Consider the following 13,315-nt stretch of genomic DNA (forward strand, 5'->3'; position numbering starts at 1 on the left):
CCTACCCTACTACCCAGCAATTAACAATCCTAGGTATAATTCCCTGGAGAAACTCTTACCCATGTGCAACAGAAGACCCAAATAAGAATGTTCATGATTACTTAACCTGGGAACAACACAATGTTCATCAATACTAGAATGGGTAAATCATTATGATAAATTTATACAGTGAAATGCCACACAGCTGTGAAAATGAATAAACTACAGCAGCATGTATCAACTTGGATAAATTTTAAATCATAATATTAAGAAAAAAAGTAAACCGCAGAAGGATACATACAGTATGCTGTCATTTGTATAAACAACAAAAACAGGCTAATCTTAAAAGTATATTGTTAGGCATACATAAATAGAATGGTAAAAACTACAAGAAAAAGCAAAGGATGTTAAACACAAAATATGAGACTGGTTAGCTCTGAGTGGGGTGGAAGGAATGCAGCCTGAGGAATTGGGATACCTGTGTGTATTAGCGTTCTTCAGAGAAACAGAACCAACAGGACATAGATAGACATATTTTATAAAGTATTAGCTCAAACACTTATGGAGACTGACAAGTCCCACAATCTACTGTCTGCAAGCTGAGGACTCAGGAAAGTTGGTGAGGTAGTTGGAAGGCCTGAGAGCTGGAGAGTTGATGTTATAGAAGCTGTCTCAAGGCCTGAGAACCAGAAGCACTGAGGGCAGGAAAATATCAATGTCCCAGTTCAAGTAGTCAGGCAGAGAGTGAATTCAGCCTTCCTCTACCCTTTTGTTCTATTCAGGCCCCCAATGGATGGAATGATGCCCCCCCCGCCCACATACACACATACAATGGGGAGGGCCGTTTGCTTTACTCAGTCCACCAATTAAAATGCTAACCTGTTCCAGAAAAACCCTCACACACCGAAGAATAATGTTGAATCAGCTGTCTGGGCATCCTTTAGCCCAGTCAAGTTGATGCATGAAATCAAACATTGTAATACCCCAAAGGTTTAATAAATATTGGTAATGTTCTATTTTACCTGGTATACCTCTGTGGATGTATTTTAAGAAATTAAAGATGAAGGTGGGAAGCAAGAGATTAGTGTGGCACTTTATTTGGGGATTAGGGAAATAAAAATGCTTGGCAGTTTATAGCTAAGTAGAAACCACAACAGGAATTCTTGATATTTGACTCTATTTTAAAGTGTTAGCTTTTTTTTTTTCTTCTCCCTAAAGGGCTTTTAAAAAAAATTTAGTCTAATTTATAATTGTCTTCCTTTATAAATTCTGGGGTTTAGGTTATGTTTTCTAAAATGTCTTTCTCCATCCCCCAATTTTTTTTTTTAAATTACGTATGCTTCTTAGAGGACTTAAACGGATTTTTTTTTTTCCATTTAAATCTCAGATCTTTCTGAAATTTGCTTTGGTTTTGAAGTGAATGAATAGCTTCTTTTTTGTTCTCAAATGTCAATCCAGTTAACCAAATACCATTTATTAAATAAACTTCTTTTTCCCCAGATTTGAAATACCTTCATTATATATTAAATTTCTATATATATTCGGGTCTATTGCTGAACTCTCCATCCCAACTAAGAGTTCATGTACCTTCAGTGCTTTATTTTTTCAAAGTTTTGTGATTATTATCCCATGTTAATTTTCCTAGATGAACTTCAGAATTTTTTTTGATTTTTGAACAACCTTTTAATATTTTATTAGGAATCAGACATAATTTGTGGATTAATTTAGGAATCTTTCAGGCTTGCAAGTTCCTGAACGTGCCAGGCAGTGGCCCACCTTAGGTCTTTGCACCAGCAGTTTCCTCCAACTGAATATTCTTGCCCCGACTCCCATGCGGCTACTACCTCCCTCAGCTCCTTGATGTCTTTTTCTCAGAAAGGCCTATCCTTGACTATACTATTTGTTACGGTTATTAGATATAAATGTCTCTCCCTGAATGCTAAAACATATGTTCCATAGAGATTTTTGTGTTTTGTTCACTAATACATGGTAAAATCCTCAAACAGTGTCTGGCACAGAGCAGACCCTCAATAAATATTTGAAGGTTTATTTTAATGACAGGAATACTTGGCAATTTATCTTTTCTTTAAAAAATAAACACTTGAATAGAAAAAAATGGGTGAGGGAAGTAAACATTAATTCATTAAATACAAACAAAAAAAGAAAAGTAGGAAGGGGGAATGCAGATTAAAACATACAAACAAAAAAAGAAAAGTAGTAAACATTAATTCATTAAATACAAACAAAAAAAGAAAAGTAGGAAGGGGGAATGCAGATTAAAACAACAATGAAAATAGGGATATTTTCTCCAGGGAGACTGGCATAAGTTAAAGAAATAAATTATACTACCCCGTATTGGCAAAGATTTAAGAAATTGGCACTTTTAGACACTCCTGTTGGGGATATAAATAACAGTTTGAGGGGTTGGCCAGTTAGCTTAGCTGGCTGGAGTGTGGTGTTATAACACCAAGGTCAAGGGTTTGGATCCCTGTACTGGCCAGCCACCAAAAAAGAAAAAAAAAAAAAAAAAAAACAGTTTGAAGATATGAATCTACATTTTAAATATATATTCTCTTTGATACTGAAATTTCACTCTTGGAATTATTCTAAGAAAATAACCAAACAATTGTTTCTCTCTTTATAGCACAGAAAATTTTGAAACAACCTAAACATCCAAAATATGGGCTTGATTAAATAAAATGTGATAACTCCGTGCAATAGAATACTATGCAAACGTTAAACAGGATGTGACTGTCTACAGTTTTTTAACGTGGAAAAAAGTTCACAACAAATGATGTCAAAACAAAGTGACTAAACAATATACTTAAAATGATCAATTTTTTGTTTACAAAATGTGTGTATGTATGTGAGTGTGAACAAAAATAGGACAGCTAGCATGATATACACCAACATAGTGGTATCATTCATTGGGTGGTGAGATTATTTTCTTCATTGTACCTTTTATATTTTACAGAGTGTAGTTAACACGTATTTTAACTATTTTTTTTCTGTGTTGTCTACAAGAAGTATTGCTTTTATTATGAGAAAAAAAACAAGATTATTGCAAAACACAATCATATTCACTTCTTTTTCTTGCCTAATCTGATATTGGTGGACAATCCAGCTCTCTCATTACCACATAGGATCACTGCCTGCACAGGCTGATTGTTTTTGCCTGTAAAACATAAGAAAGTCTCTAAAATGATCGTGCCACTTTCTAGTAATGCTCGTGGGCAGTAATTTGCAAAGAGATACTGTCAGGTCTGAAATTCTTCCTACATACATTCTAAAATGCTGTACAATGTCAGATGACATTTTAAACTAGAGCAGCAGATAGTTTAAAGTGGTATGCTAATATTGTGTAGTGCTTTCTTCTCAAAAAAACAAACATTGTACCATCCCAGCCTCAGTTTCTTCATCCTTAAAATGGAGATAGTACTTCAGATGATTGTGAGGACAAAGTATGTGGAAACAATTTGAAACATGCAAACATATTTATACTGAAGGTAGCAACCCCAGTGATCTGAGACTATAAATTCTCTCTAGCGTTACGCTTAGTAATACTTGAGCTGCTGTCTCCCAGAGGGTGAGGCAGGGCTATCCACACAAACAGATAATGCAGTTTACTATAACTGACCTTCTTTTTACTTGCTGTGTATCCAAAACTGGTTCCCTTCTAGCCAAAATCTTACGTGCCTTTCCTATAAATTTCCTGGGGTACTGTAATTTCTCTGTAGATTACCCTTTTAGGATGTAATCAAAGTCCGTCTGTCAAATGTCTTCTTGTGTTTTTATTGTTGGATCCATCTGGAACCAAAAAGGTCTGCTAGACTTGCCAAGAAACAGGTTGATCAGTATTACTTCCTAGTTTTGAAAACAATGATTGCTTTTAAAATAAACTGATTAGACATTTTATGTTATTGACCATCCCCTTATTCTTGAAATTTTCCTTCCTTAGTTTTCCTGACTCCAGACTCCTGTTTGGCTCCTCGGACTTTTCTAATAACACTACGTGAGAGGCAATACAATGTGGTGTGAAAAGTTCTATTAGTTAGTCACAGATTAAAATCCTGGATCTACTGCTTACTAACTGAGACCTTGGGCCAATGACTGAATACTGATCAGCCTCAGTTTCTCATCTACAACATGAAGATGATAATAATACCTACCTTGTAGGTAGACCATAGGATGGCTATGTGAATTTTAAGAGAAATAATTTGTGTTAGGATTTGGCACGTTGTGAACACTCGGTATATATTAACTCCCTCACAGCCTCTTCTACCGCCTATGCTACACTTTTCCTTCTTCAGTGTGGTGTGCTCTCCAGAGTTGTGTGCTTAGTGATCTTCTCCCCAGGTGAGCTCCTCAGCTTCCACTACCAACTACACACAGATGACTTCCATTCTAATCTCCAGCCGACCAGCTTCTGAACACCTGCACCTGATGTCCAGCACTCTGGCATCTCATACTCAACATGTCAAAAACTGAGCTTTCCCCCCTACCCCTAAGACTTGTTCTCCCACATGTTCTCCTGTCCTTTTCAGTGTCACCACCATTTACTGTCATTTAAGTCAGAAATGCTGAAGATGCCTTAACTCCTTCCCCCTCATTTCCCTCTCTTTTTGTCTTTTTATGCTCATATTTTTTTATTGTGGTAAAACATATATAAAAGAATTTCCATTTAAGCATTTTAAACATCTAATTGTGTGAAATTAATTACATTCACAATGCTGTGTAACCAGTACCTCTATCTACTTCCAAAACTTTTTCATCATCTTGAACATAAACTCTGTACCCATTAAGCAATAACTTCGTGTTATTTTTTCCCCTCTGTTTTTGGTAACCCCTAATCTACTTCTGTCATTAACTTTTTCTCTATTTTTCTTTTTTTTTTTCTTAATTGACCTGTGAGAATTTTATATGTTTAGGGAGTACAATATGACATTTGGGTACATTTACACTGTGTGCAATGATCATATCAGGGTGTTTTGCATATTCATCTCCTCAAATATTTGTCATCTCTTTGTGTTGAAAACATTCAACATCCTCTCAACTAGCTACTTGAAGTTATACAGTGATTTGTTGTTGGCTGCAGTTTTCCTATATTGGTACCAAGCACTAGATCCTTCCTACCTCTCTGCAATGTTGTGCTCATTGACCACCCTCTTCCCGTCTCCCTTCCCCATTTGGTTTTGACTGTAGAAACTTGACATAATCTTCGCAGCATTTGCTCTTTCAGCCACAGGTTAAACTTGAGAGCCATGATGTTGGAGCAGTGGAAACTTGTGTCACATTCCAGTGAATTGGTCTAGGAGTGAACACCTAATCCAAGCTGGATTTTGGACTTGGGACCACAAGGAACTTTACATTATCTATGTAATGGTGTAAGCTGTAAAGTATCAGCATGGAACCATGGCAGCCACGCTTCCCATGCAGAAAACTAATCTGCAGTGAGATACAATGACTATGACAGCAAGAGAGAAGATAGTGGAGAGAAAGACCTAGAAGCATTTAAATACCTGGTTGTTCTTGAGACCCACGTGTCTCCCTGATCTTACTGAAACTTGGTGAGTGTGAAGGTTGAAATTTACATTTGAGACTCAAGAGGTATGTAGATGACCTGTAATTCAGGTCCTAAACCATATAAAAGAGTTCAGACTTTATCTTGAGAGCAATGGGAAAAAATTCAAAAATTTTAAGCAGAGAAATGACAATTACTTTGGTATTTTGGAAAGCTCACATTGGGTACACTGTGAAAAAGAGATTGGGGTGGTAGTTTGGAGGGTAAAACTCATGTTAAGACTTGTTTTGAGATTGTAGTAATCCACGGGAGAAATTATAGCAGCCAGGATGTGGAAATGTCATGTGTCAAAAAAACACTAATAGTAAACGAGAGGAATCAACAGGTCATATAACAGTAGTTATAAACAACTGGAAAGATACAAACATGAGTTCAGGTCCATCACTGGATTGGACTGTCTTAATCCATTCAGGCTGCTATAACAAAATGCCATAGCATGAGTAGCTTATAAACAACAGAAATTTATTTCTCACAGTTTTGGAGGCTGGGAAGCCTAAGATCAGGGTGACAGCATGGTAGGATTCTGGTAAGGGCCTTCTCCAGGTTGCAGACAGCTGGCTTCTTGCTGGGTCCTCACATGGCAGAAGGAGCCAGTAAAATCCTTTGGGCCTTTTTTGTAAGGACACTAATCCCATTTATAAGGGCTCCCCCTCAGGATCTAATCACCTCCAAAAGGCCCCACTTTCTCAAGCCATCACCTTGTTGGTGGTTAGGATTTCAACATGTGAATTTGGGCAAACATAAACATTCAGACCATAGCATGGAAGGTCAAGAGTTCAGATGCTGTATTGGCCAGCCAACCAAGAACAAACAAACAGACCATAGCACGGATCTTGGAAATTGGAGCTAAATGATGAAGCTGGCTTTGGCACTGCTGTTTGAGGGACTGGCTGCCTCTATTAAGAGCCTGCTGTGAACCCAAGTCAGTTGCAGTAGGCCTTCCCAGTCTCTTTCTTCTTGATCCTACTTTGCTTACGTTGCTGGAAACCAAGTAGGTTTCCAGACCAAAGCAAACGAAGGTGGGGGTTGAGGGTTACGGGAAGAGAAAGGAAAGTATTTAATCAATACTACTGATTACTATAATAATTTATAAGAATAATAACTCATAGTGTTTTAATAATTTAAAAGAGCAGTTAGGGAAGCACGTATTTTGTAGAGGAAACATCATGTATTAACATTATTACTTAACCAGTGGGAAGATAACAATTAAACCTAGATTAATGGAGCTTTCAAAGGAGACTGTAAAAGGAAGAAAAGCAGGGATGGTGGGTAGGATCTGAGACTTGTGGTGTGCCTACAGCAACAAGAAAATATGGAGGGAAGGAAACCTGGGACCATAATCGTGGTGGCTACAAAGCCTCACTGTCTCAGGTAAGACTCCTGCGACTCTGCCCAGAACAAACATACCCGAGCCCTTTCATATTGATGAAACAGTTAATCGAGAAGGCAATAAGAAAACAGAAGAGCCAGAACAAATTTCTTGAACTTTGCTCAAAAGAGCCTTGAAAATAGAACTTCTTCCAGGACATTCTATCGAAACTATCATAATTATGGCCTTCTATCTGAATTTAAGCAGAGCTGGTCATTCTCAATAAATTATGATAACTACGACATTTAGGTTCTCTCTGTGTGTGTGTGTGTGTGTGTGTGTGTGTGAGTATGAGAGTTTTTATGATTTATGCATCTTATGAAAGACAACTGTGACCATTGTCTTAAACTGTCTCTTCTAAGGACTCTCAATCTAGACAGAATACTATTTCTTTTTTAACTTAACAATAGGAGCATTTTAATTTGTTACAGTAAAATGTCACGTTACAGAAAAACATTGTCATCTTCTTATCAGAAGTTAGCTATGGTAAAATGCATAGGGAAAAAAAAAAACCAAAAAACAAGGAAGTTATTTATAACTATTCATTTCCGAAAGTAGACTTTCATAATCTATGAGGCAATCTGAACTGTCACCTTCTTATTTCTAAATTAGGGGTGAGAAGTAGAAAGGGGAAGCATACTCAATCGGTGGAATCTCAGATCTTCAAGCAGGACAGCATTCGTTTCCTATCACCATGCCCTTCCCAGTACTTGCCACAATGGTGATTCATGCATTTTTGTTGAATTATTGTAAAACACATGTGTGTATTATTCATTCATATATAGTCAATGCCAAGTACATAGGAACAAAGCTGACCCTTCTGACAATGTAATTTTCTCTGATAAATATTTAAAAATACTTGCTAAAATATTTGGTGATTGTAGTTAAAAATTGTATATACCAACATTACTGAGTCTTAACTGCCATATACCACATACTGTGCTACATGCTTTAGGTACCATGTCTGATTTAAACCCCACAAGGATTTGAATGGATTAATGGGTTGGATGGGTAACTAACCCCAACTCAAACGGACAAGTTTAGTATGGCAGTTACTTGCTTAGGCTCTGGAAACAGACAAACCTATTTTCAAAACAAACAAACAAACAAACAAACAACCCCCCAGAAACCTGGTTCTACTATTTACTCTATAAATAATTTGTTTGACCTCTAGTCTTGGTTTCTACATTGGTAAAGGAAATAATAGTACCAACACTGGTCAGTCATTATGGAATTTAAATCAGACATGGTACATAAAGCATGTAGCACAGTAGGCGATAATGTTGCTATATACAATTTTTAACTGCAACCCCGATTGAAACTTTGTATTCTCCAAATATTGAGTGGCTCATGAAAACAAAAACAAAAACAAGGAGCAAAGTAAGCAGTGATTTCCAAGCTGGGTTTTGCTGAACTCTCAGAGATTCTGTCTGATGCCAATTTCATTTTGCTAAAAATAGTCACTTTGGGAAGGAGGAAGATGCAGAGTGAGTGGGAGTCAGGTTCCCCATCCCTTTTCAACCAGAGTTTCTTTGCTCTGACTTGTCTTATAAATTGGAGGTTTTTTTGAAGATTTAATAAAAATTCCTCTAAAAGAAAGTTTGAAACGATTATACTACACCACATTGCCTTTCCTCATCTGTTTTAGCTCTTAATGCCAAGAATTGGTTGTACAGCTATTAAGAAACCTAGGTTTACTCCTTGTCAGTAATTGGCCGGGTTGCTTTGAGCAAATTACCTAACTTCTCTATTCTCAGCTCCCGAATCCATAAAATGTATAGTTTGGAAAAAATAATGTCTAAGGTTCCTGTGTTCCTGTTAGTTTTAATTCTAGAGGTCAACAGGACTCATATAGAAGAATTGATTTCAATAGCTTGATGAATTAAAACCATATCAATCCAATAATCATTTAATAGCAATAACCAGGTGCACAATATGTACACAAATAAATACATGTTGAATATGAAAAGAATGAGTAAAAGACTTAATTGTTGTTTAAAATGAACCGTTGCATTGACTGAGCCCTGGTGGGTCCATGCTTTGCTTCAGTGGTCTGTGACAGATTATGATAATGCTCTTTTACTAGCTGAGTCTTCTGGGAAAGTGAAAAAAGAATTATTAAGTACAGTAAACCCCAAGTGATTAGGATCAGGAGTTCTGGGTGTTTTGCTCTTCTATTGATCAATAGAACAAAACGCATATGGTTTGTATGAATTCAATTAATCAACCAGTCCTAGCATTTATATCTCCCTCGCATATCTCAAATCTATCTCTATTCTTCCCTCCTTCCACAGTAGGGCAGGCCACCGTTCTCTGCACTCATCCTACAATAGCCTTCTTGGGGGTCTCCCTACTTCCACTCTTGTTACCTCCAATCTGTCCTAAACAGGTGTCCATTGTTCTGTCACTGGAGACTACATGTTTCTTTCAGGACATTATCACACATTGGTTGTATAGGTATGTAGTTATTTTCTGTTTCTCTCTAGACTGTGAGCCTCAGAGGACAAAGACTTTTCTTACTCACCATTCTAGTCCATTCCCACTCCCTACTCAGTGCCTAAAACATAGAAGTCTTTCCACAAAGCAATGAATGAATGCATGTGAATTCTCAAAGGCACAGAGACCATGTCTTAATTCACTTTTGTGTGATCAGCACCAGGTCCCCGTCCCCAACCCCCCGGAGTTTGGGGGTGGCTGGCAACACAGACCGGTAAACTAAGAAGCTAAGTCCCACACCTTTTATTCAGCTGGTGCACGATTCCCATTCCTAAAGGGTTCGGAGGAAGGGGTGGGTTTAAGAGCGGATGCTGAAGCCAAGCGCACAGGGATCGATCAGCCGAACAATGGTCAGATCCCCGTGGAGATTCCAAGTCCCTGGACAGGAGGCAGGAGCCCAGGCTGCCCGGCTCGGGACCCGCAGCCAGCTGACCCCTCTCGCAATCCCTTGTGCCCTAACGCGGCAGCTGCTCCGGGGCCCGGGCGCTCGGGGCCAGCAACTAAGCCTGGCACGCGTGATTGACAGCCCCCCCAGCGCCCCCGCGCGCCCTCCCACCCAAGGCGAAGTCCAGTCCCCGCCCGCTCCTCCCCGCCCCGCAGGTGTCCGGCGCGGGACCGGAATCCAGCCACTCACTTGCCGCAGGCGCCGCGGAGCAGCGAGGGTCCTCGTCCCGGCCGAGCCATGAAGGTCGAGTTTGCACCGCTCAACATCCCGCTGGCGCGGCGGCTGCAGACGGCGGCGGTGCTGCAGTGGGTCCTGTCCTTCCTGCTGCTCGGTAAGGACCCCGCCCCGGATCACCACGGAGATCAGGCAAGACGCCGCGGTGCCTGGACTCCCAGTCCTCCCTCCCAGACAGTCCCCAGCCGTGCTCTGCGCCTTCCGACCCTTGCTCCCGGGTCAGCCAGAGCAGGCAGGTCAAAGAGGGCGTGTGGCGCTAACGTGGGGCTCTCCTCCTTGGTTTCTTTCCCCTACCAGATCCTCGTAGCAAAAACTGTTTACCAACTTTATTTTCCCCTGTGCTATTTTTAAAAATCGAGGTGGACCTTACTTACAATAAAAGACACAGACTATAAATATACACCTCGATGAGTTTTGACAGCGATATCCACCCAAATGTAACCACGACCCAAACCAACTGCAGAGCATTGCATTTTAACCCCTCAAAAGTTGATAAACTCGTTTCTCGAACTGTCGATTCATAAATGGAAACATAATGCTGAAGTATTTAAAACCTGATACCTTTATCTCCCCACGCGCATAACAAATAGTCGTGTTAATTTTTCCGTGTTTAAGCTCTCCCGGATGCAGAGAAGTCCACACCGCACGTTGGGTTGGGTCGGGTTGAGTGTCTTGTATCTGCGAATAATTCGACCCGGGGGTGTGTTCTAGCAGATGGCCAAGTTAAACCCATGCAGAAACGCACACGAGCTGAATCCCTAGATGGAGCAGGCAGGCTTACCTGAGTGCTTTTTCTTCATGTTTGTTCTGCTCTTGGAATGAATGGGGGATGATATGGGAATTAGTAAGAAAACCTTGCATGGGAACTAAAAGTCTTGTGAAGGCTAAAATAATCTATATGTTGTAAGACCATGGATTGTACACTGTTGGGGCTGTAATAGTAATAAAGTCACTGCGTTGTAAAGTTTTACACTTTTGAAACGGTTTAGGCATGTTGCATGCTAAATCAGCGTTTCTTAACCCTGGCTGCACATGACAGTCACTGGAGTCACTTCTAAATAATACAGATACCCAGGCTCCATGACTCAAATTTCTAATTCATTTGTTTGGGAATGGAACCCGTGCATCAGGAATTTTTTTTTTTAACTTTCCAAGTGACTCTAGTGTGCAACTAGGGCTTATGGAAAAAGGTAAGTCATTAATTCATTAAGTCCTCACAGGCCAAACGGTGAGGCAGGGTTAACATTACACTCCATTTTGCTATGGACCAAAGGGCCATCATAATAACAGCCAACCTTTCCAGCGCTTAGTATGTGAAAGGTGCTGTTCTCAGCACTATTAACCATATAATCCTCACAACAACCCTAGTGGGCAAAGACTATTCCTGCACCTACTGTACAGATGAGAAAACTAAGAGGTGAAGTAAATTGCTCAAGGTTACACAGCTCTTCGGTGGAAGAGCTGGAAGCAAACCTCAGTATTTTGCCCAAAGTCCCTGCTTTAACCACTATATGCTGCCTACTTTAATGACTTGAACTTGAAGTCTAACTTTCTAACTGATTATTCAGCACATCTCTAACAGCCTACTATCCTCTTCTGTCATGTTACTTATCGTTGCTCGTATTTGTGATGTCTGTGTTTATTTGGGGAAGGTCTGTATTGCCGTCCTACTCTACAAGCTCAGTGAGGAAGCACGCAGCAAGTGCCTGGCCCCTGGAAGATACATAAGAAATATTTGTAGTATGACTGTTTTGCTCTCTCACCCAGAAGAGGAGCTATCCACCCCATGTCCCCATGAGTATTGCTCATGTTACCCTCACAGGAACTGCCTCTGTCCTCATTTTACAAATAAGAGAACTAGGAGGTGAAGTAAATTTCTCAAGATCATATGGCTCAGTAGTGGACTGGTGAGCCACATATACCACATGTGATTGGATCAGTGATTAGGTCATGGTAAGTGCTCAGTAAGCCATGCCTAATTTGAATAGAACTATAGTAGCTCCCCAGGCAATTCATTTAAATGTTTTTAGTTCATACATTTGACATTTTTGTTACTGGGAGCATACTATTTTGTTATTACATCTTTTGGTAATTATATTACGGAAAATTATAAACACACAGAAAAGTAGAAAGAAGGATATAAATTCCCATATACCCATTACTTAGGTTTGTGATTATTTAGTAATTTTTTCTTCTATTTGTTTTATCCATTATTTTGCAAAAATATTGCTTCTTTTTTTTTTGGTAGCTAGCCACTAGGGAGATCTGAACTCTTCTTGACTTCGGTGTTACCAGCACCATGCTCTCCCAAGTCAGCTAAGCAGCTAGCCCCTTAGTATGCATATTTTAAAAGTAAGTATTTTGTACATAACTGTAGTGCCATTGTCACACCTAGCATAATTAACAAAACTTGCTTTAAATCATCTAAACCAAGTTCATATTCAGATATCCTAAATTGTGCCAAAAATACACCTTTACTGACAATTTGTTTGAACTTGGATTCGAACAAGATCCTTGTGTTGCATTTGTTTTTTATGTGTCTTATTTAGAACAGTGCTCCCCCATTTGTTTTCTTGTCAATGAAGCATTGAAAAAGGCCTGGCATGTGTTCTGCAGGATTTCTCACCTTGTGGATTTGTCTGATTGTTTCTTTGTCGTGTTAACTTGTTCCTCTGTTCCCTGTATTTCTTTTAAAATGGAAGTTAGACTTGTTTAGGGTTAGATGAAACTTTTTTGGCAAGACTTCCACCTAGCAACTGCTGTGTGCTTCATACTGTATTGCATCAGGATGCACCCGATGTCTGGTTATCTCATTATTAGTGTCTAAGATTAGTCAGTGGGTCCAGAAAGGAAGTAACCTGAGGGGTGATAAGTGGCATGCTGCAAACAAACATTTCTCATTGATCACTGATCTTTACCTAGTGATTGAAGTCATGATTCTTGCCTGAATTGTTTTATTTGAGACTGCAGAGTGGTAGTTTGCTGATTCTATCATACATTCTTCATTTATTAGCTAGAATTTCTGCAAGAAAAAAATTTTTCTCATCATCTAGGGCCATTTGACTACTCTACAATTTAATTCTTACAGGAAAGGAGGGTAAACGCTAACTTCTTTCCATTTGATTATCAATTTTTAAGTAAGGAGTTGATGTAATAGTTACTTCCAGGGATAACAAGTCAGGTTTTAATAATGATATATTTTGAGATATCT

The 13,315-nt window shown here is 39.2% G+C and overlaps 1 protein-coding gene across 1 annotated transcript in view; it reads left to right on the top strand.

Moving 5' to 3' along the window:
• The first annotated feature begins 10,093 nt into the window (after positions 1–10,093).
• MOGAT1 (monoacylglycerol O-acyltransferase 1) overlaps positions 10,094–13,315 on the top strand; it is a 31,515-nt gene continuing 28,293 nt past the window's right edge. Inside the window, exon 1 of the mRNA XM_008593623.1 lies at positions 10,094–10,201. Within this exon, the coding sequence (XP_008591845.1) occupies positions 10,108–10,201 (94 nt within the window). The 5' untranslated portion in view covers positions 10,094–10,107. The remainder of the gene's footprint in view (positions 10,202–13,315) is intronic.

This window comes from Galeopterus variegatus, unplaced genomic scaffold, assembly GCF_000696425.1.
Source record: "Galeopterus variegatus unplaced genomic scaffold, G_variegatus-3.0.2 Scaffold160, whole genome shotgun sequence".
Classification (NCBI taxonomy): domain Eukaryota; kingdom Metazoa; phylum Chordata; class Mammalia; order Dermoptera; family Cynocephalidae; genus Galeopterus; species Galeopterus variegatus.